Source organism: Pongo pygmaeus, chromosome 7 (genome assembly GCF_028885625.2).
Source record: "Pongo pygmaeus isolate AG05252 chromosome 7, NHGRI_mPonPyg2-v2.0_pri, whole genome shotgun sequence".
Lineage (NCBI taxonomy): Eukaryota > Metazoa > Chordata > Mammalia > Primates > Hominidae > Pongo > Pongo pygmaeus.
Genome location: NC_072380.2, coordinates 23,468,462 through 23,491,526, shown reverse-complemented (window position 1 = coordinate 23,491,526; position 23,065 = coordinate 23,468,462). Strand labels below are relative to the sequence as shown.

General features: G+C 46.2%; 1 protein-coding gene across 2 annotated transcripts in view; it reads left to right on the top strand.

Annotated features, from left to right (window-relative positions):
• The window catches only part of LOXL2 (lysyl oxidase like 2), a 103,132-nt gene that overhangs the window by 25,823 nt on the left and 54,244 nt on the right, over window positions 1-23,065 (top strand). For both annotated transcript variants that reach the window (XM_054497368.2, XM_063669354.1), the window contains exons 2-3: window positions 8,206-8,643; window positions 16,367-16,542. In XM_054497368.2, the coding sequence (XP_054353343.2) occupies window positions 8,289-8,643; window positions 16,367-16,542 (531 nt within the window). In that variant the 5' untranslated portion in view covers window positions 8,206-8,288. The remainder of the gene's footprint in view (window positions 1-8,205; window positions 8,644-16,366; window positions 16,543-23,065) is intronic.

Here is a 23,065-nt window from a genome sequence, read left to right as displayed (position 1 = left end):
TTAATAGCCTACCAACCAAAAAAAGTCCAGGACCAGACGGATTCACAGCTGAATTCTACCAGAGGTACAAGGAGGAGCTGGTACCATTCCTTCTGAAACTATTCAAATCAATAGAAAAAGAGGGAATCCTCCCTAACTCATTTTATGAGGCCAGCATCATCCTGATACCAAAGCCTGGCAGAGACACAACAAAAAAAGAGAATTTTAGGCCAATATCCCTGATGAACATCAATGCAAAAATCCTCAATAAAATACTGGCAAAACAAATCCAGCGGCACATCAAAAAGCTTATCCACCATGATCAAGTGGGCTTCATCCCTGGGATGCAAGGCTGGTTCAACATATTCAAATCAATAAACATAATCCAGCATATAAACAGAACCAAAGACAAAAACCACATGATTATCTCAATAGATGCAGAAAAGGCCTTTGACAAAATTCAACAGCCCTTCATGCTAAAAACTCTCAATAAATTAGGTATTAATGAGATGTATCTCAAAATAATAAGAGCTATTTATGACAAACCCACAGCCAATATCATATTGAATGGGCAAAAACTGGAAGCATTCCCTTTGAAAATTGGCACAAGACAGGGATGCCCTCTCTCACCACTCCTATTCAACATAGTATTGGAAGTTCTGGCCAGGGCAATCAGGCAGGAGAAAGAAATAAAGGGTATTCAATTAGGGAAAGAGGAAGTCAAATTGTCCCTGTTTGCAGATGACATGATTGTATATCTAGAAAACCCCACTGTCTCAGCCCAAAATCTCCTTAAGCTGATAAGCAACTTCAGCAAAGTCTCAGGATACAAAATCAATGTGCAAAAATCACAAGCATTCTTATACACCAATAACAGACAAACAGCCAAATCATGAGTGGACTCCCATTCACAATTGCTTCAAAGAGAATAAAATACCTAGGAATCCAACTTACAAGGGATGTGAAGGACCTCTTCAAGGAGAACTACAAACCACTGCTCAACAAAATAAAAGAGGATACAAACAAATGGAAGAACATTCCATGCTCATTGATAGGAAGAATCAATATTGTGAAAATGGCCATACTGCCCAGGGTAATTTATAGATTCAATGCCATCCCCATCAAGCTACCAAGGACTTTCTTCACAGAATTGGAAAAAACTACTTTAAAGTTCATATGGAACCAAAAAAGAGTCCTCATTGCCAAGACAATCCTAAGCCAAAAGAACAAAGCTGGAGGCATCACGCTACCTGACTTCAAACTATACTACAAGGCTACAGTAACCAAAACAGTATGGTACTGGTACCAAAACAGAGATACAGACCAATAGAACAGAACAGAGCCCTCAGAAATAATGCCACACATCTACAACCATCTGATCTTTGACAAACCTGACAAAAACAAGCAATGGGGAAAGGATTCCCTATTTAATAAATGGTGCTGGGAAAACTGGCTGGCCATATGTAGAAAGCTGAAACTGGATCCTTCCTTACACCTTATACAGAAATTAATTCAAGATGGATTAAAGACTTAAATGTTAGACCTAAAACCATAAAAACCCTAGAAGAAAATCTAGGCAATACCATTCAGGACATAGGCATGGGCAAGGACTTCATGTCTAAAACACCAAAAGCAATGGCAACAAAAGCCAAAATTGACAAATGGGATCTAATTAAACTAAAGAGCTTCTGCACAGCAAAAGAAACTACCATCACAGTGAACAGGCAACCTACAGAATGGGAGAAAATTTTTGCAATGTATTCATCTGACAAAGGGCTAATATCCAGAATCTACAAAGAACTCAAACACATTTACAAGAAAAAAAACAATCCCATCAAAAAGTGGGCGAAGGATATGAACAGACACTTCTCAAAAGAAGACATTTATGCAGCCAACAGACACATGAAAAAATGCTCATCATCACTGGCCATCAGAGAAATGCAAATCAAAACCACAATGAGATACCATCTCACACCAGTTAGAATGGCAATCATTCAAAAGTCAGGAAACAACAGGTGCTGGAGAGGATGTGGAGAAATAGGAACACTTTTACACTGTTGGTGGGACTGTAAACTAGTTCAACCATTGTGGAAGACAGTGTGGCGATTCCTCAGGGATCTAGAACTAGAAATACCATTTGACCCAGCCATCCCATTACTGGGTATATACCCAAAGGATTATAAATCATGCTGCTATAAAGGCACATGCACACGTATGTTTATTGTGGCACTATTCACAATAGCAAAGACTTGGAACCAACCCAAATGTCCATCAATGATAGACTGGATTAAGAAAATGTGGCACATATACACCATGGAATACTATGCATCAATAAAAATAATGAGTTCATGTCCTTTGCAAGGACATGGATGAAGCTGGAAACCATCATTCTCAGGAAACTATCACAAGAACAAAAAACCAAACACCGAATGTTCTCACTCATAGGTGGGAATTGAACAATGAGAACACTTGGACACAGGAAGGGGAACATCACACACCGGGGCCTGTTGTGGGGTTGGGGGAGTGGGGAGGGAAAGCATTAGGAGATGTAACTAATGTAAATGACGAGTTAATGGGTGCAGCACACCAACATGGCACATGGATACATATGTAACAAACCTGCACGTTGTGTACATGTACCCTAGAACTTAAAGTATAATTTAAAAAATATATAAAAGAAAAAAATGTTGCAGGACCACCTATTTTTTTCATTTCTTTCTGGGATAGGATTAGAGGATCTGGAAGTCTCTGAAGCCCTTGGGGAATGGGGGTGGGAAGGTCAGGGGAGGGAGATAGACAGTGCCAGGCTGGGAGTAGTAGAGCTTCGCGGTGAGGGCAGAGCCCAGGTTAGCCTGCCACCGCCTTCAGATCCTGGCTTGCACTTACCGTCAGCGCAACCTTAGGCAAGTTATCAAACTTCTCTGTGCCTCAGTTTCCTCCCAAGGATAATAACGGTGCCTACCACATCAAGTGAATTAAAACACTAGAGCGTTGAGAACAGTGCCCGCACGTGGGGGTGCTTTATAATGTTAGCTGCTTGCCACACACTCTGTGTGACCTTTGGCAATTCATTGGCTCTCTGTCTTTAATTTCCACAAGATGAGGATACATTTAAAAATTAAAAAGCAACCCAAAAACCTAGCTAGGCATGGTGGCTCATGCCTGTGGTTCCAGCTACACGGGCAGCTGAGTAGGAGGATCTCTTGGGCTCAAGAGGTCAAGGCTGCGGTAAGCTATGGTCGCGCCACTGCACTCTTGCCTGGGTGACACGGCAAGACCCTGCCAGGCAGTGTAGAAGAGGAAAACCTTCCTGAATTCAAAGTTAGCACCCCCCCAGCACCCAGCTCAGGTAGTTCAGACCGGGAATGATCGTTGATACCTTGTAGGCGAACTCCAGCTAGGCAGTCAGCTCCATGGGAAAGAAGACCTCTACTCCCAGCAGGGCCTAAGGTATAGTAGGAGCTCAATGAATGCTTGTTGAATGAATAAATCAATTTAGTACTGAAAGCTGGATGGAGATGCATGATAATAGATTTCCTCATCCAACATTCCCAAATATTTGGGGATTTTCTACTTGTTCTTTTGTTAATGGTTTATAGCTGAATTCTGCTGTAGTCAAACAACATATCCTGCATAATATCATCGTATCTTAATATCTTAATATGTTTGTATCATTATATCTTCCATGTGTCCCTGGAGCATAGCTGCCTTCTGCAGTTGCTGAGTACAGTTTATAGAAACTTGTGAATTAGGTTAAGTTTGTTAATTATGTCATTCACATCTTCAGTGCCAGGATTTTTCTGTGTCTTTCTTCTATCCGTTACTGACAGAGGTGTGTAAAAATCTCCCACTCTGATTATAAATTTGTCTATTTTTTCCTTTTAGTTCTATCAATATTTCTTTCATATATATTGAAGCTATGCACACACGTTTAGAAGAGTTATATTATCCTGGTGGATTGACTTTCATTATCATAAACTGTCCCTTTTTATCTCTGGTAATGTTTCTTGTCTTAAGGTCAACTTTATCTAAACTTTATCTAAAGTTGACCTTAAGTTGATCTGACTTCGTACCAGTTTCCCTCTGGCTAATGTACACATGGTATATCTGTTTCCGTCCTTTTACATTAAGCCTCGTGTCTCTTCTAGGAAATATAAAGCTGGATTGGGCTGGGCGCAGTGGCTCACACCTGTAATCCCAGCACTTTGGGAGGCTGAGGCAGGTGGATCACTTGAGGTCAGGAGTTCGAGAACAGCCTGGCCAACATGGTGAAACCCCATCTCTACTCAAAATACAAAAATTAGCCAGGCTTGGTGGTGCATGCCTGTAATCCCAGCTACTCGGGGGGCTAAGGCGGGAGAATCGCTTGAACCCAAGAGGCAGTGGTTGCAGTGAGCTGAGATCACTCCACTGCACACTGCAGCCTGGGCAACAGAGCAAGACTCCATCTCAAAAAAAAATAAAAATAAAAAAATAAAGCTGAATTGTTTTGTTATATTCGTTCTGATGATTTTTGTCTTTTAATTGGAGTATTTATTTTATCTAATGTAATTACCGATATATTGGAGTTTAAATCCACCATCTAATATTTTTTCTATTTGTAACAATTGTTGTATGTTACTTTTTATTTGTTTTATTGCTTCAATTTTGGATTAATCAAGTATTTTTTAATTCTACCATTTCTCCCCCAAACCCTCTTATTAACCTGTTAGTTCTACTTTTCTTTCAGTATATGGTTCTTACAATGATTCCTATAAACATTACAACATGCATTTATTAGACTTGCTAAAGTCTAATAGACAATAGTACTTTTACCACTTCCCAGACAACACAAGAACCTCAAACCACTTGAGCTCCATTTAATGCCTTCCTGCCTTTTGTGCTGTGCTTGCCATGCATTTTTTTTTTTTTTTTTTTTTTTGAGACGGAGTCTCGCTCTGTCGCCCAGGCTGGAGTGCAGTGGCGCGACCTCAGCTCACTGCAACCTCCGCCTCCCGGGTTCACGCCATTCTCCTGCCTCAGCCTCCCGAGTGGCTGGGACTACAGGCGCCCACCACCACGCCCGGCTAATTTTTTGTATTTTTAGTAGAGACAGGGTTTCACCGTGTTAGCCAGGATGGTCTCGATCTCCTGACCTCGTGATCCGCCCGCCTCAGCCTCCCAAAGTGCTGGGATTACAGGCCTGAGCCACTGCACCCAGCCAGTTGGCATGCATTTTAATCATACATATATTTTAAACCCCACAGGACATTTTTCCTGTTTTACACACTCGATCTTCATTGAGATTTACCTACATCATTTCCCACTTCATACTCTTCATTCCTTCCTACGCCTCCTTACTGACATCTGGGATGATTTTCCCTTTAGCCTAAAGAATTCCCTGTAGCATTTCTGTCTTGTGGATATTCTGGTGACAGACTCGCTCCTCTTTTGTTTATCTGGGATGTCCTTATTTTACCTTCATTCTCTTCACTGGGCACAGATTCTAGGCAGACTTATTTTTTTCTGCCCTTTGAAAATGTGCTGTTAACGTCTTGTCTCCTTATTTGTGTTGAGGGGACCAGCTGTTAGTCTTTCTGCTGCTCTTTCTAAGGTAACTCAGCTTTTCTACCCTGTGTTTGAGATTTTTCTATCTTGTCTTCTCTGCAGTTGGATTTCGATGTGCCCAGATGTGGTTTTCCTTGTAAACTACACTGTGTGGGCTTGATGTCTTTCGTCATTCTGGAAAATTCTATGCCATTATTTCTTCCATTATTTCCTCTGCACATCCTTTCTCTCCTCTTCTTTGGGATTCCATTTATGGGAATGTCAGACCTTCCTATACCCTGGCTTCTAGCGTGCAGCTCTTCAGGAATGCATCTGAGAGCCTGGAGCTATTTAACAGGTCCCTTTGTCCTTGGCAGGTTCTGAACTCCCAGTCTCCCCAGTCCCTGGAGGCTGCCTGCAGCTTTGCTTAGCTTCTCAGCCTGTTGATCACTGCCATGGAATTGGCGAGTATCTTCCAGGGAAAAGCAGAAACAAATGTGACCCTCACCTCAATGCCCTTCCCATCTCTCTGGGTTCTTGGCTCCTTCAGTCCTTGCTGCCTCGGTAGCTTTCTCATGTCTTCGAACATATGTTTTTAATATTTTACCTCCCTTTTCTAGTTGTTCTTGGCAGGAAGCTTTATCTACTACAAGGTAGGCTGACACATCCAGAGGCAGATGTGTTGCTGAGCAGAAATGACAAAGAGGTGGTTTCTGTCCCTTGGGCCTGAGGGTCCGGTGGCAGAGCCAGACATGGCAACAGTGTAAAGCACAAGCAAAATGTGATGTCAAAGGGAAGCAGAAAGACATTCAATCAGATAGGAGCACCTGGGAAGGTCTCCGTGAAGAACAGGAAGGGTTGCACCAGGTGCCATTTGGAGGGGAGGGGATGGAGGCGCGTTGTTCTAGGTGTCAAAAGCTGAAGCTGGTATAGGCTGATATGATGGGACGTATGCCATGGGCAGGGCTGGGGTGAGGGAAGGGAGACATCGTCATGGGAACCGAAGCAGGGAAGGTAGGCATGTGCCACACATAAAGGCTTTTGTATCCAAGCTGAACCAGGACTTTTTATATGGGATGGCAGATTGGGAGTGACCCGTTCTGGCTTTGCTTGTACTAACTGTGCAACTCTGGTAAAATCTCTAATCCTCTCTGGTTCTTGATTTTGTTGTAAAATAAGAATCCTAATAATACCTGCCTCTTCTACTCCCCAAGGTTCTTGTGAGACATAGGTAAGCTTGAGGATGCAGATGTGCTTTGATGGGAATGATGCGTGGCCAGGACCCTGATTCCCTTCAGAGCCACACTACTAGGGGGTCAGGCTGTGCGTTGGTCAGTTGGTCAGAAGCTATCACAGGAACCCTCCATCACTTTCTGGCCTTGTTAGTCACAGGATGAGAATGGCTGGCTCTCTGGTGACATCAGAAAGCTTTCCAAAATCCTTAGTTCTGACTGTCCCCTAGGCTCTAACATCTCCACCCCAGCATCCTCTTTGGGGCACTGAGCGCTGCTGGTCACCCAACAGACATGGAACTGCCTCTCTCCAAGGCAGATCATCCCTCCATGCGCAGCTCTGGACAGCTCTGACTACAGAAAAGTTAGCCAGTCCTTCCTCAAAGGTAGTGTGCCATGACCAGAAGAATATGATTAGCCTACTCCTCTGCACAGGGTTAAAATAAAATACCTTATGCCCCCACCTAAGTTTCCATCTGCTCATCCTGGTTTGGGGCTCTGCATCTTTCTCCACAAGACACACGTGTGGTCCTTTTAAAATAGTCTCCTCTTTTCTCTGAATTACGGGAGGACCAAGATACACGAGGTCTCTTGCTACATGATTTCACTCGGGAATTCTTAGAGGTAGGCTCCACCAGATACGATGACCATGACCTTGAGGATTTTAAAACTCATTTAGCATTGCAGCCCTCAAAGCTGACGGGAAAATTATAATTCATCTAGCAAATGCTCCTGTAGTGTTTTGAGGTGCCATTCATTTAATGGAGGGTGGGTGTGTTGAATATCCTGCCCTCATCCCTTCAGACACGCTCCTTCTCCACCGGCCCCCATGTTCCAGGAGGCCGGCCCATGCGGGCTCCCTCAATGGGCTCAGCTCCCTTGCCAGTGGCTTCGAGTTGGAGGGGGGTGGGTTTGCCTAATAGGAGGCACCAGAATGATTCAAGGATGGGAGGAAACGGAGTCAGGTATTCATTCTCCCTCCCGTGTCCCCACCGTTGCCATGGGTTGGCTCTGAGACCCTCCAGTGAAGGCCGCAGCTCCTAAGAAACAGCTCCCTCTGCCAGTCTCCAGTTCTCACCCCCGCAGGCTCCCTTCAAGCCTAGGGTGGTCACAGCCCCCCTGAGTCGCCAGCCCTAGGGTGTGACACCAGCCTTTGTTAGTTCTGCAGAACTCTGCCGGCATGTCCATAGTCTTAAAAAACTCTCCTTAAATTAAGCTGGAGTGTGCTCTGTTCCCTGCCAGGAACTCTACTGGAAAAAGCATTCCAGAGAGATGACAAGGCAGTAGGTAAAGGAGGTGGAACCTCCCAGCCCTGCATGGTGGAAATGTCAGGTAGGAGTGGGGCTGGATTGGCGTCAAGAATGGACGAGCTTTCCATATGAAGCCAAGGGGTATGAAACCGCTGGTTCTCTTTGTAGGTCTCCCTAGCCCCACGTTCCCATCCTGACGCATCTCTCCTTTCTTCCAGAAAGCTCCTGCTGCTTCCGTACCCCGCCTGTCCCTCCCAGCTGCGCAGGGCCCCTTCGTGGGATCATCAGCTCGAAGACAGGGATGGAGAGGCCTCTGTGCTCCCACCTCTGCAGCTGCCTGGCTGTGCTGGCCCTCCTGTCCCCCCTGAGCCTGGCACAGTATGACAGCTGGCCCCATTACCCCGAGTACTTCCAGCAACCGGCTCCCGAGTATCACCAGCCCCAGGCCCCCGCCAACGTGGCCAAGATTCAGCTGCGCCTGGCCGGGCAGAAGAGGAAGCACAGCGAGGGCCGGGTAGAGGTGTACTACGACGGCCAGTGGGGCACCGTGTGTGATGACGACTTCTCCATCCACGCTGCCCACGTCGTCTGCCGGGAGCTGGGCTACGTGGAGGCCAAGTCCTGGACTGCCAGCTCCTCCTACGGCAAGGGGGAAGGTAAACGCTCTGTGCTTTGGATCTGAGTGCTGTCACCTGGCAAGGCCTGGAGCGGCCTTCCCTGAGGTCAGCCTGGGAGAGGAGGCTGCACACACTGCGAAGTGTAAATTCTTGGTGATGCCCATCTAGGGACTGGCACCCTTTGTGCCCACTCAGGCTGCACCCTGCAGGAAGGGGGGGTTGGGGGGGGCTTGAGGAGAGGCACAGTAAGTGACCAACCATACTGATTTGCCCAAGACTTTCCTGGCTTTAGCACAGAAAGTCTCACATCCTGGGAAAACCTCAGGAAAACCAGGACAGTTGGTGACCCCAGGTAGGGGGTGAAATCAGCCTGTGCTCCTCTCTCCACCCCATATGTCCTGCCTGGGGGCTGTGTCAGCCCAGGGGAAGTTGCACTTTACTCCAAATCATTCCCTGTTAGGAAAGCCTCTTGCTCTTCCTCACAATGGCTCCCACATGCTTGAGTTCCCTGACACCCCCCACCTTCCTGGCATGAGGAGTTCATCGTTTTCACACTAACCTGCTATTGCAGGCTTGGTCACGATAGGCACAGAGATGCTTTGGGTTTTTCACCGTTGGTTAGCCTATTTTTTCCTCCCTTGTGAGGTTCAAATTTATTAATTTATTTTTAAAAATTGTTTTAAGAGCTGGCCAGGTGCGGTGGCTCATGCCTGTAATCCCAGCACTTTGGGAGACCAAGGCGGGCTGATCACTTAAGGTCAGGAGTTCAAGACCAGCCTGGCCAGCAGGGGGAAACCCCATCTCTACTAAAAATACAAAAATTAGCCGGGCGTGGTGGTGAGTGTCTGTAGTCCCAGCTACTCGGGAGGCTAAGGCACAAAAATCGCTTGAACCCGGGAGGCGGAGGCTGCAGTGAGCCGTGATCGCGCCACTGCACTCCAGCCTGGGTGACAGAGCGAGACTCCATCTCAAAAAAACAAAAAACAAAACAAAAACCCAAAAAATTGCTTTAACAGCTTTGAGGCAGGACAAGTTTGAAGCCCTGAACCTAGGGCTCAGTCTGTACTGACCTCTGACACCACACTTTGTAGGAAGACGCATGTCCTCTCCAGCCTCATTTTCCCCATCTGGAAGTTGGGCTGTCTAAGAACTCCTGAAACCCTGACAGTGTATGTTCCCAAATAGGAAGGAGATAAGGGTGGAGGGAATTGTTTCTTTTTAAACATTTTTCCAGGAGCTAAGAGTTTCCTATCTCTGGGTCAGCCAGGCAAAGGAAGCTCCCACACCCGCCCGCCTGGCTGAGCTGCAGCCCAGACCTCAGCACAAGTCTGGCTACTGGACTAAAACAGAGCTGCCCACACTCCTGTCATGGACTAAAGGGCTAATGCCATTCTGACTGCATAAGAATCGCCCAAGGGAGCTTAAAAGTACAGAATAGCACAGACCTCAGCCCACCATAATTTGGTTTAAAAGGTGAGCCCAGGACTCACTCTCTTTTGGAAGCCTGCGAAGTGACAGGTTTGGGAGTCATTGAAATTGATAACTATTATCCTCCCTTCCAACTTTTCTGTTATTCTAGAAATTATAGGAGAAAGGAAGTCTCATCTCATACACATCTCACCTCCATGCAATTGAAAAGTTCCTGTGGGGGTAACTGGATCAGGAGACAGCACAGAGTCAAATGTTCTCTGCAGCTCGCTCTGGGCTCCCTAGCAGCGATGAGAGTCACAGCAGTGAAGTTAGCAAATGCTGGGCTTTAGAACCCACTTCCTGTCTTCTTTAAACAAACGTCTGATACTTCCACATCTCTGTTTATCCGGCTGGCTGAGCGATCCAGGGGTAACCTCAGATTCATGTTTTCCATTCCAGGCTTTCCAACGCTCATTATTTTATAACAAATGCTTTCCAGTGACTGGGTATTTTTCCAGTGACAACTTAATTTTAGTTCAACCTCAATTTAAAACACCTGTTGTCAGACAAGGGCGTTGTGGTTTTTCCCCATCAGGAGCAGGCATGGGGTAGTAGGAGACAGGTTTTTACCCAGGTCGGACTTTGCCATCCAAGCGTGGTGAAGAGTGAAAAGTTCCAAGGAGTGGAGGGAATATGAAAGGGAAGGATTAAACTCATGATCCATGGAGACTGTGCTGGGTAAGGACGGTGGTAATAAGTGGAGAAGTTGAAGGATTGTGCATAGCTGCTGTGATCACTGGATTGCAGGTCTCTGTTCAGATGGAGATACAAGAAGTTTACTAAAAGATGAAGGGAGCTGCGTGTGGGTGCAGAGCAGGAAAGGTGAAATGGAGATTGAAGGGTGCACTCTCTGGAAATGAGAGACCTAAGCTATGACCATGGGACAGCGGCTGGAGCAGGATGGAGGACAGTCCCTGAGAAGAGGAGGTGTATTAACGAAGAGACCAGGAGTACTGGAAAGGTCATCTTTGTGGACATGGAAACCATCAAGGGTTATAAAAGGAATAACGTCAAAGAGAGGAGGAAGAAACAGATGCTTGAAAAAACAAAACAAAACAAAAAAAAACCTCTGTCTTGTGTTCAAGGCTTTACGAGTTAAGCTGCTTACCTGAAGTGGTGCTTGATTTATGACATGAGAGACCTTTTTACATCTAAATGTATTTGAATTTCACCAGCATCAGTCCAGATCTTTATCACTGGGTACATGGTGGGCACTCAGTGAATATTAGCTAATTGATTCATTTTGATTTGGCAGAACAGGAAAAAGAGTTGGCAAAAGAGTTCTTGGTATAGTGAGCACAGAACGTGGCCAGCGCCCAGGGCTTGCTCCGGTGGGGCTTAGGGGCTTAACGTGCCGGTCAGACTGTGGATAAGGCTGCCTCTCCAGGACCCCTCAAGTTCCTCGGAACTTCAGGCTGGAGTAATGAAACCAGGGAGGGCACCAGGGACATTCTGGGTTTTCTAGCCTGGCTTGTCCACAGACTGTTCTCCCAAAGCATCTCTGAGCTCAGGTAAACCATAGGCCCTTTTAGGGAGTTCTGGAGGAAGCAGCTGTCCTGTTTCTCAACCCCTGTTTGAGGTTATAGCAGCTGAAGCTAAAGTGGTTGCTCTCCTTCACCTGTCTTCAGAATCAGGAGGCTAAGCCTATTCCCAGTCACATCCCTCATTCTTTAGACCACAGCGACGAAGCCAGCGATAACCACATTGTAACCTCAGATTATTTTCTTTCCTTTTCTTTGAGACAGAGTCTTGCTTTATCACCCAGGCTGGAGTGCAGTGGTGGGATCTAGGCTCACTGCAACCTTCACCTCCTGAGTTCAAGTGATCCTCCCACCTCAGCCCCCCGAGTAGCTAGGATTACAGGTGTGCGCCACTAGGCCCAGCTGATTTTTTTAATTGTATTTTTAGTAGAGACGGAGTTTTGCCATGTTGGCCAGGCTGATCTCAAACTCCTGGCCTCAAGTGATCTGCCCACCTTGGCCTCCCACAGTGCTAGGATTACAGGCGTGACCCACTGCACCCATTTGTGACCCCACACAGTCTAACTTGAATAATTTCCATTGTCCTGGGCTCTGGCATTCCAACTGAATTTCATTTATGATTTTCACCTTTCTAATGATCTGTTAACTTGTATATATATATTTACCTCTTCTTTCATCAGGAGAGGCATTGGAAGGAAAGAGTAACATAAAATTTGGCTTCTGATTGAATGGCTTTCTTGTGTCCAAAGTTTGACTCTCATCTTGTGTCCCAAGGACACGGCTTTCCTGGCAGCTCTGAGGAGGCATCTACTGGATTGTACCTAGAACCACCCTGCTTTCCAGCAGGCAGACCCAGAAGCTGGTTGCATTGGAATCGGAGTAGTCTAGTTAATAAGTACTAAGCCTGTAGAGGAAAAAAAAGGGCCCTTTGCAGTGGCTCATGCCTGTAATCCCAGCCCTTTGGGAGGCTGAGGCAGGCAGATCACCTGAGGTCAGGAGTTCGAGACCAGCCTGGCCAACGTGGTGAAATCCCATCTCTACCAAAAAATACAAAAATTAGCTGGGCATGGTGGCATGTGCCTTTGGTCCCAGCTACTTGGGAGGCTGAGGTCGGAGAATTGCTTGAACCTGGGAGGCGGAAGTTGCAGTGAGCTATGATTGCACCACTGCACTCCAGCCTGAGTGACAGAGTGAGACACTGTCTCAAAAAACAAAAAAATGTTTGTTATGAAATCAGGCCAAACAAGTATACCATGCATGGTGATGCTGTCTTGGGCTAAGTACAAATTCACATATCTGCCATATAAGTAGAAATTGACCAAGCATATGTGGAAGGGGTCCATGGAAGATTTTTGGGGGTCCATGGAAGTTTCATAAGAGAGCAGCTCTTTGGGGCAGGCTCCGTAGGGTCTCTGGTTTGCAGCTGTTCTCAGTTCCTTTGATGATGCACTGGTCAACTTCCAGGTCCTTAGTGAGGGGGGTTTCTCTCACTGCGGATGGAATAGGGTGCCACTGCTTTTCACCATCTCTGTCACTTCGGCAGATTTGCGACAGAACATTCCGCTTAGAACGTGGAGGGTCTTTTCTGTTGCTGGTACTTAGCAAAACAAACATTGGTTTGTTGTTGAGACAGCAATCGATTAGAGAGTGTATGTTTCAGTGGAGCTTGACTGCTTGGAAACCAGGCCAAATTGAGAAGCCAGTTGGAAAACCTCAGCCCAGATGTTTTCAGTTAGCTCTTTGTTCTCCACAATGGATCCAAGGTGCTGTCGTTTGAGCCCTGACCAGCAGCCGTGAGAACAGACACGTTTCAGCAGGGCCTGGACATCAGGAGACTGGCCCCAGGGTCCTTATCGACCTTGAAGAGCCTCCGTTTATCTCCTTGGTTTTCTAATCTCTCCAATGGGAATGTTTTTATTTGCTTTTCTCTTACATCGGGGAAGCAGTAGAATGCATTGTTTTTCTGATGGACTGGAAGAAGGAAGAGGAAAGGGAGGTTGAAAGCGTACCAGGCACATACATTACCTCATTGAGTCTCCATGGCAACCTGTTTGCTCGGCATCATTATTTTGGCTTTAGAAATGAGAAGCAGGTGTGGTGAGGTAGTTGACCGCATCACACATTGCCCCAGTGTGTGGCAGATGGAACTTGAACCCAGGTTTGTTTGACTATGTCTGCTGCTCTAGACTCCTAAAAGGAGCTGTGAGAAAAATGAGAGGTTTAGATTTGTTTTCTTTCATTTTGCAGTGGCACTTATAAAAATCACTATTTGAAAACCCTCTAGCACTTTATAATTAAAAAAAAATTATGGCAAAATGTACATCACATAAAATTTACCACCTTAACTTTTTGGATTTCTTTCTGGAGACAGGGTCTCCCTGTCACCCAGGCTGGAATGCAATGGCACAATCATAGCTCACTGCAGCCTCAACCTTCTGGGCTCAAGCAGTTCTCCCACCTCGGCCTCCTGAATAGCTGGGACTACAGGCATGCGCCACCACGCCCAGCTAAATGTTTTGATTTTTAGTAGAGACGAGGTCTCGCTATATTGCCCAGGCTGGTCTCGAACTCCTGAGCTTGAATGATCCTCCCGCCTTGGCCTCCCGAAATGTTGAGATTACAGGCGTGAACTGTGCCCAGCCCAGCCTTAAACATTTTTAAGGGTACAGTTGAATAGTGTTAAGTATATTCACATTGTTGTGCAACCATCATCACCAGAACTTTTCCATTTGCAAAACTGAATCTCTGTACTGATTAAACAACCACCTTCATTTCTTTCTCATCCCAGGCCCTGGCAGCCACCACTCTACTTTCTGTTTCAATGAATTTGACTCCTCTAGATACCCCATACAATATTTGTCTTTTGGGACGGGCTTATTTCACTTAGCATAATGTCTTTATGAATCATCCATATTGCAGCAGGTTTCAGAGTTTCCTCCCTTCTGAAGGCTAATAGTCCATTGTATGGATAGACCACATTTTGTTGATGGACACTTGGGTTGCTTCCACCTCTTGGCTATTATGAATAATACTGTTATGAACACAGGCATGTAGATATCTCTTAGAGACACTGTTTTCAATTCTTTTGTTGGATCATATGGTAATTTTATTTTTAATTTTTTAAGGAAACACCATACTGTTTTCTGTAGCAGCTGTACCATTTTGCGTTCCCATCAACAGTGCACAAGAGTTCCAGTTTCCACACCCTTGCCAGCACTGTCATTTTCTGTTTTTTTGTTTGTTTTGTTTTGTTTTGTTTTTGAGACGGAGTCTTGCTCTGTCGCCCGGCTGGAGTGCAGTGGTGTGATCTCAGCTCACTGCAAACTCTGTCTCCTGGGTTCAAGTGATTCTCCTGCCTCAGCCTCCCGAGTAGCTGGGATTACAGGCATGTACCACCACGCCTGTCTAATTTTTTGTATTTTAGTAGAGACGCGGTTTCACCATGTTGGCCAGGATGGTCTCGATCTCCTGATCTTGTGATCCACCTGCCTTGGCCTCCCAAAGTGCTGGGATTACAGGCGTGAGCCACTGCCTGGCCCATTTTCTGTTTTTTTGATAGTAGCCATCCTAAGGGTGTGAGGTGGTATTTCACTGTGGTTCACCCTCTAGCACTTTGCACACTGAATTCTCTACTTAGTACAAGTTAGGCAAAAAAAACAGGAGGTAAGCAGAGTCCCATGGCGGCCTTCTGGGACATGATGAGGTGGCTCCGTGGGCCGGTCTGGCTGGGCTGTCTCTGAGCCAGTGATGGGAAACACTGGGAAGTAAGAGGAGCTGAATAGGAAGTCAAGGCCCAGGCTTCTGGGTTCAAGGGATGGTGGGATAATCATGCCACCTCGTTCTCAGTATGGGAAAACCAAGGAGATACTACATGTGAAAATGCCTTAAAAACCTCAAACCAGGCCGGGTGCAGTGGCTTATGCCTGTAATCCCAGCTCTTTGTGAGGCCGAGGCAGGCGGATCACGAGGTCAGGAGATCAAGACCATCCTGGCCAACATGGCGAAACTCCATCTCTACTAAAATAAAAAAAAATTAGCCAGGTGTGGTGGCACACGCCTGTCGTCCCAGCTACTTGGGAGGCTGAGGCAGGGGAATCACTTGAACCTGGGAGGCAGAGGTTGCAGTGAGCCGAGATTGCGCCACTGCACTCCAGCCTGGTGACAGAGCTGACAGAGCAAGACTCCATCTAAAAAAAAAAAAAACCTCAAACCTTCAGTGGCAGGAGAGTTTAGTTTTTCCCTGAGGGGTCAGAGTTCAGCCTCTGCTACGGATGGAAGGTGAGACTGGCTTATGCCATAATCAGTGTCACTAAAACATCATCATCATCATCATCATCACTATTTTTAGTAACTATCGCCAGCAATGAACTAGGCACATGCTTCGTAGTATCTCTAATCTGCACACAGCTGTGCAGCTGAAGTGTCATTGTTAGCCCCATTTTACTGATAAGAAAAAGGGCCCTTGACCAAGGTTATACAGCTAAGTGGCTGAACAAGAACTCAAACCCAGCTTGGTACCCAAAGCCCCGCTCTTTCCACTATCCCATGCAACTTCTGGGCTTAAATCTAACTTCTATCCTAATTATGTTCAACCTACTACATCCCCAGATCACATCAGGTGCTTACTGTGGTCCAGGAATCCCCATGGTTTAGAGTTATGTGCAATATCTTAATATAAGAAAAATTGATGGCCACACACAGCTGCCAAAATTAGAGAAAAATTCTCTTTCCATGTGAGACACTGGTGCCCTGCAAAGACTCAGACCTGCATTGATGCAACACTTGGTTTCTCTCCTCTCTGCCTCCTTCAGGGCCCATCTGGTTAGACAATCTCCACTGTACTGGCAACGAGGCGACCCTTGCAGCATGCACCTCCAATGGCTGGGGCGTCACCGACTGCAAGCACACGGAGGATGTCGGTGTGGTGTGCAGCGACAAAAGGATTCCTGGGTTCAAATTTGACAATTCGTTGATCAACCAGATAGAGGCAAGTCATGTGCTCTTGATATCTCCTTCATGCAAACATTTTTCCTCTTCCATGCAACTTGCTTTTTGTGTATTGATTTCAAGAAGTGTGTGTGAGCAGGAAGGAGGGTGCCTCACCCAATGGGATTAGATACAAGGGCAGTTTAGGGAAGGATTTTTGGAGAAGGGAATCCCATCCATGGGGAAAGGGCATTCCAGGCACAAGGAACAGCATGGGCAGAGGCGCAGAGGCGTGAAGGTTGGGCTGGGATAAGCAGAGCGCGATCTCAGGGAGGGTGCATCTGGGAGTAGGTTTAACTGAAGCTGGAAAGATGGGCACGAAATACCTCCTGTGCCAAGCTCAGGAGCTTGCCCTTTGGGTGGGAAAATGTATTAGTTATCAATTGCTGCATAACAAATTGCCCCCAGGTTTTGCACCTGAAAAGAGTGAATCTTTATTATCTCGCACAGTTTGTGAGAGTCAGGAATTGAGGAGTGGCTTAGCTACTTGATTTTGCTCAGGGTCTCTCATGGAGTTGCACTCAGGCTGTCAATGGGGGCTGGAAGGTCCCCTCCCACGCAGGCTCTTATGGTTGTTGGCGGGCTGTGGTTCCTTGCTAGCTGTAGACTGCAGCCCTCCGTTCTTCTCTATGTGGCCTCTTCGTAGGCTGCCTGAGTGGCCTCAGGACATGGTGGTCATCTTCCCTCAGAGTGAGTGAGGTAAAGGAGAGTGAGAGAAAGAACACAGGATGGAAGTCATGTTTCATAACTTAATCTTGGAAGTGATAGGCCATCATTTCTGCTGTATTCTATGGATCACACAGACTAACCCTGGTAGAGAGTGGGAGGAGATTACACAAACGTGTGACACAAGGTAGGGTTGCTAGGGCCATCTTGGAAGCTGGCTACCACTGGCCAGTGTAGCTGAGGATTGGAATCACTTTAAAAATGCAGGTACTGGGCTGGGCGCGGGGGCTCATGCCTGTAATCTCAGCACTTTGGGAGGCTGAGGCGGGCGGATCAGAAGGTCAGGAGATCGAGACCATCCTGGCTAACACAGTGAAGCCCCATCTCTACTAAAAATACAAAAAAAAAAAAAAAAATAGCCAGATGTCATGGTGGGTGCCTGTAGTCCCAGCTACTCAGGAGGCTGAGGCAGGAGAATGGCATGAACCCAGGAGGCGGAGCTTGCAGTGAGCTGAGATCGCACCACTGCACTCCAGCCTGGGTGACAGAGCAAGACTCTGTCTCAAAAAAACAAAATACAAAAAAAATGCAGGTACTGGGGCCTCCCCACTGACCTGCTGACTCAAAATCTCCTGCTATGGGACTAGGTTATTTTTCTTTAAGCAGCCCCAGATTGATTCTGATGTTGCCAGACTGATCATTTCAGCATTTGAAAATCTACATTTATGGCTAAATTTCAGGGTTAGCTTTCCAGCAGATTCTTTACCCAAACAATTAAATTAACACACACTTATTACATTACTCTTATGTGCAACATATGTGGGGCTTAGGACAGGAGGAATTGGCAGCTAACACACCTGTCCTCAAGGAACATGTCAGACACCACCCCCAAGGGATTATGGGATCTGCGCCAAATCCAGACCAAGGAACCTTCGCTGTGCTTCAGCCTCCAGCTGACCCCAGCACTAATGCAGAAGAAAGGTGACTTGAAATTGCCCTACTTGGGCTCCAGAGGAAGTTCTCCCAAGACTGTGGCCTTTACTGTCAAGGCTCACACAGTCCTTCTCTCTCCATATATGTTCCCAAGTGTGCTGGGAATTTGTCCAACCCTGCAGTATAGCATGGAAAAGGATTTCCAGGCTTCTCTCAGCTGTGGAGGAGACTACTTCTGGTCGACACCTGTCAAATGCTGCTATTTGATTGAAGATAACTAAAGAGATCGTGATGGAGTTGATATACTTTCGTCAGTCTTCAGTCACTGATGACAGCTTTGCTTTCTTTACTATGAAGTTTATGATCTGACGGATGGGCTTGTCCAACCCAGTTTCACAAAATTTTCCATCTTCATTCCTTATAACCTCATGAGCAATAATTAGCCCCCACTTATGTGGATCTTATCTCTCCCATGAGATTGGAAGCTCCCAGAGGGCAGGGGCTATATCTTATGCATCATTGTATCCAACAGATAAATTCTAGGTACCTAATGGGAACAACATCTCCAACTCCCACATTTTCTTCTCCCCAGAAATGCGAGCCAGAAATTGTTATCCCCTTAGGTGGAGAATCTCCCAGGATAAAATATTAAGCTAAACAGCAATGAGAAGCACATGGAAGCAAATAATTTCTTCACAGCTTGTCCTGCCTAATAGGACCATGAGCTGATTTGTAACATCTTGGATGGGCCTCTGTTCAACCTGAACCTCAGGATAATCTACTTGGAGTGTCCAGTGAAGACCCAGGCTTCTTGGCATAAGAAAGTCATTGATCATTGATGGCTTGAAAAAAAAAAAAAGGCCAAAACATCAGTGAGCTTTGTGTTGAGAAAATGATGAGAAGGCTCATCTGCCGTTAGAAAAAAAAAAAATGATTTTGGAAAAAGGAGTCTGAGTGGCACTTCATTAGATAAATGTTTGTTGAATACCTACTAAGTGCCAGTTCCAGTGCTTAAGTATTTCCAAGGCGAAATAAGATGGGTCATTTCAAAAGCAGAACTTTCATGGAGTGGAGTAAACACAGAAAAGACTGAAAAAGGCCAGCCGCGGAGGCTCATGCCTGTAATTCCCAGCACTTGGGAGGCCAAGGCAGGTGGATCACCTGAGGTCAGGAGTTCGAGACCCGCCTGGCCAAGATGGTGAAATCCCGTCTCTACTAAAAATACAAAAATTAGCCAGACATGATGGCGGGTACCTGTAATCTCAGCTACTCAGGAGGCTGAGGCAGGAGAATTGCTGGAACCTAGGAGGCGGAGGTTGCAATGAGCCGAGATCCCGCCATTGCGCTCCAGCCTGAGCCGACAACAGCGAGACTCCATCTAAAAAAAAAAAGACTAAAAAAAATATGTTGGAGACAACTTTCTTACTCTGGAAGGGCTGAGATTCCATGATGGGAAAGCTTAGCCCCTACCTTTATTCTGGGCATTTGTTGGGTACCTGCTGGTTTGGGACACCAGTAGGGAAAGAAAACATGGCCCTTGTCCTCCAGCCCTTACAACCTGCAAGACAAGATGTACACTTTGGGGAAAGCTGGGGATCCTTCCAAGGCAAGGAGCATGGGTCCTCATGAATCTCCAGAAACCCAGAGAGGGCAACCTATGGAGATGTCTGGCTTAAAGGGCCAGGTGACATCCACAGCCTTACACGTTCTGCATTTTCCTAGAAGGCCTCCCTCTTGCTGTCTGACAGATCGGGCTGGTGACCACGAGCCAGGGGGAAGCTTTCTGGCCCAACCACAGAGACTTAGGGAACTTTCATTGATGATCAGCCCCCTGCAACTTCTTCCCTTTGGTAACCGCTGAAAGTAGGTCATGAAAGGGCCTAGACCTCAGGATGTCTGGGGAGAATCTCTGTGAGTTGCCAGAAGATTCTTGCATCCAGGGCTTTGTGGCTAAGGCTCATGCTTACTGGCAGTGCTGGCCTGATGGGTAGAGAACTGCCTGGACCACCTACATGGGATATTTATGGGATGCTGAGATGTTTCTCCAAAATACCTTCTGGAATGGCCTGTGTCAGTAGCTGAAGTCATAAGATCATTCCTCTCAGCTAAAGAAAAGCCTGCTATTAAATTTTTGTGGATAAGAAGAAGAGACGTAGCTTTGGTGGACGTGCAGTTGGGTGAAGTCATGAACATACTGACTAATGATACCCAGGGTGAACTGCTGACTAATTTGTGTAAACAGAGTGGATGGTCTCTGATGGTGATCCCTAGGGCTCTGTTCCGGCCTCCCCATCATGTATCAGGAATGTTCATGGAAATTAAAAGGCATACTGATAAAATCTATGGGAGATACAAAACTAGGAGAGATTCCTGGAGTATAAAATTATGGAATGAACTTTCAGAAAAACTGCTGTAGGTTGAAATAATGGGCCCAAGCTGTAACATATTAGGGATGAATAGAAGGTCCTATATCAAAGTTCATGGGGAAAAAAACAGTCACAGGAGTGCAGACTTTAGGGAGAGTAACTAAAAAACCATTGGTCTTTTTTTTTTTAAAAGCCCTGGTGTGTTGGCTCACATCTGTAATCCCAGCACTTTGGGTGGCAGAGGTGGGCAGATTGCTTGAGCCCAGGAGTTTGAGACCAGCCTGGGCAATATGGCAAGACCATGTCTCTACCAAATTAAAAAAATTAACCTGGCATGGTGGCATGCGCCTGTGGTCCCAGCTACCTGGGAGGCTGAGGTGGAAGGATTGATTGACCCTAGGAAGTGGAGGCTGCAGTGAGCCGTGATGGTGCCACTGCATTCCAGCCTGGGTGACAACAGGGTGAGACCCTGTTTCAAAAAAAAGAAAAAAGAAAAAAGAACAAATCTTTGAAGCGGCAGTGGTTGACTAAAAGCTCAGTAACAGCCAAGAGTATGATAGGGCTGCTAAAAAAAAAAAAAAAAAAAAAAAAGTGAATGTCAACTGCTTTACATATAGAAGAATTATTTCCCTAAGCTCTTTGCCTTTTAGACCAGTCGCTGACTACAGGGTTCAGTTCTGGATCCAGATCTTAACCAGGTCACCAGAGGAAAGGCCAACAGGATGGAGACAAATCTGGAAACCATATCACGAGGAAATGAAGTTTTTTGTCAAGAAAAGAGATATGGGGGGAGATGGTTCTCTTCAAATACTTGAACTACTACCATGCAGAAGAATGTTTAGAATGTATCCCAACTCCCGGCCGCATGCAGTGGCTCACGCTTGTAATCCCAGCACTTTGGGAGGCTGAGGCAGGCAAATCATGTGAGGTCAGGAGTTTGAGACCAGCCTGGCCAAGATGGTGAAACCCCGTCTCTACTAAAAATACAAATTAGCTGGACATGGTGGCAGATGCCTGTAATCCCAGCTACTTGGGAGGGTGAGGTTGAACCCAGGAGAGGGAGGTTGCAGTGAGCTGAGATGGTGCCATTGCATTCCAGCCTGGGCAACAAGAGCAAAACTCTGCCTCAAAAAAAAAAAACTATATATATATATATTCCAACTCCCAGAGCCAAGGTGGAGAGGAGCGTGATGGGACATAGATCTCAGGCTCAGTGGAAGCCCCGCAGTAGATAGCTTTACCCTAAGTTAGTGGTGAGCTCCTTGTCGGTGGAGGAATTCAAGCATGAACTGGACAACATCCTGCCAGGAATATTGTGGTCAGATGCCTACATGGGGAGGGAAGTGGGATCAAGTGATTGCCAAGTTTCAAGACTCTTGTTACTCAGTGTCTGGGAAAATGCATTCATCCCACATAGTGTGTGCCCAGCTGGATATTGACGTTGCGCACCATGTGTAAATTGGCATCACGTGTGTGTGAGAACACACACACACACACACACAGAGAGAGAGAGAAGGGATGCCAACTAGCATGTGTGTTGTGTGCTTGGGTTCTCTCTTTGCCTTTTCTCCAGCCCCTGATGGCCTTGACTTTGAAACCAGGTGCAGACTTTTCACTCTTCATATCAAAGTGTGAGAGTTAAAGACCTCCCTCAACTTTCCCCAGTTTGGAAGGGGCAAATTCAAAAGTGGCCAGGAATGAAATGTCAGTGAATGATTTCTCTATGTCTTGTGACCCCGGTCGTAGACCACTGGGCTAATGAATGTGATGAGGGCACCTGCGTCCCTTCCCATGCCTACTCTGCAAGGTTGTGGGCTGGGTTCTGTAACATTCACCCTCATTAACCCCTGGAGATTGGGGACAGGTCACAGATCATTACAGATAACTCTCACGACCCATGCTTCCTCCAGAGTGCACTGGAATTCCCAAAGCAGAGAGTGGAAGAAAACTGCATCAGTCTAGACCAAATTCATCCTACTCTGGAATGCCAGAGGCATGAGTCACTAAGCCCTGGAGCCTGGCTGATGGAATTTCACTTAATGAGCTAACCGTGCTTCCCTAGACTCCTACAGCTGCTTGGAGCATCCTTGGGGGCTCCTGATAGTTTGTAAATTCCCCTCTAGAGGAGGAAAAAAAATCACACCTTCTTCATATAAGTGACCCCACCAAGGGAAAGTTCACAGGTTTGTACCCTAACCTGCCTTTTGACCAGCATCCAGAACAACTGGGCAAGTGTCGAGTGAGTTGAATTCAATCCCTTCCAGCTGTGACGGCCTGTAGTTCAGTGGCAATGGTTTCTCCATCAGAATGACATAGTGTGCATTCATCATTTACAAGGTAGTTTTAAATATTCTGTAGGGGAAAAAAATCAGATGATTTCTGTAAAAGTGCTTTGCAGACTTCAAAGTGCTGCTCTGGGTTAGTCCTACCACTGAATCACTAGGCTTGGTTTATTTCATCCAGGAAATTAACCAGGTTCTCAGTTTTCCCCTTTTCTGGTACAGGCTGTGCCATCATATCTTATTGTATATTCTCAGTTTCAGACTCCAGAATTGAAGG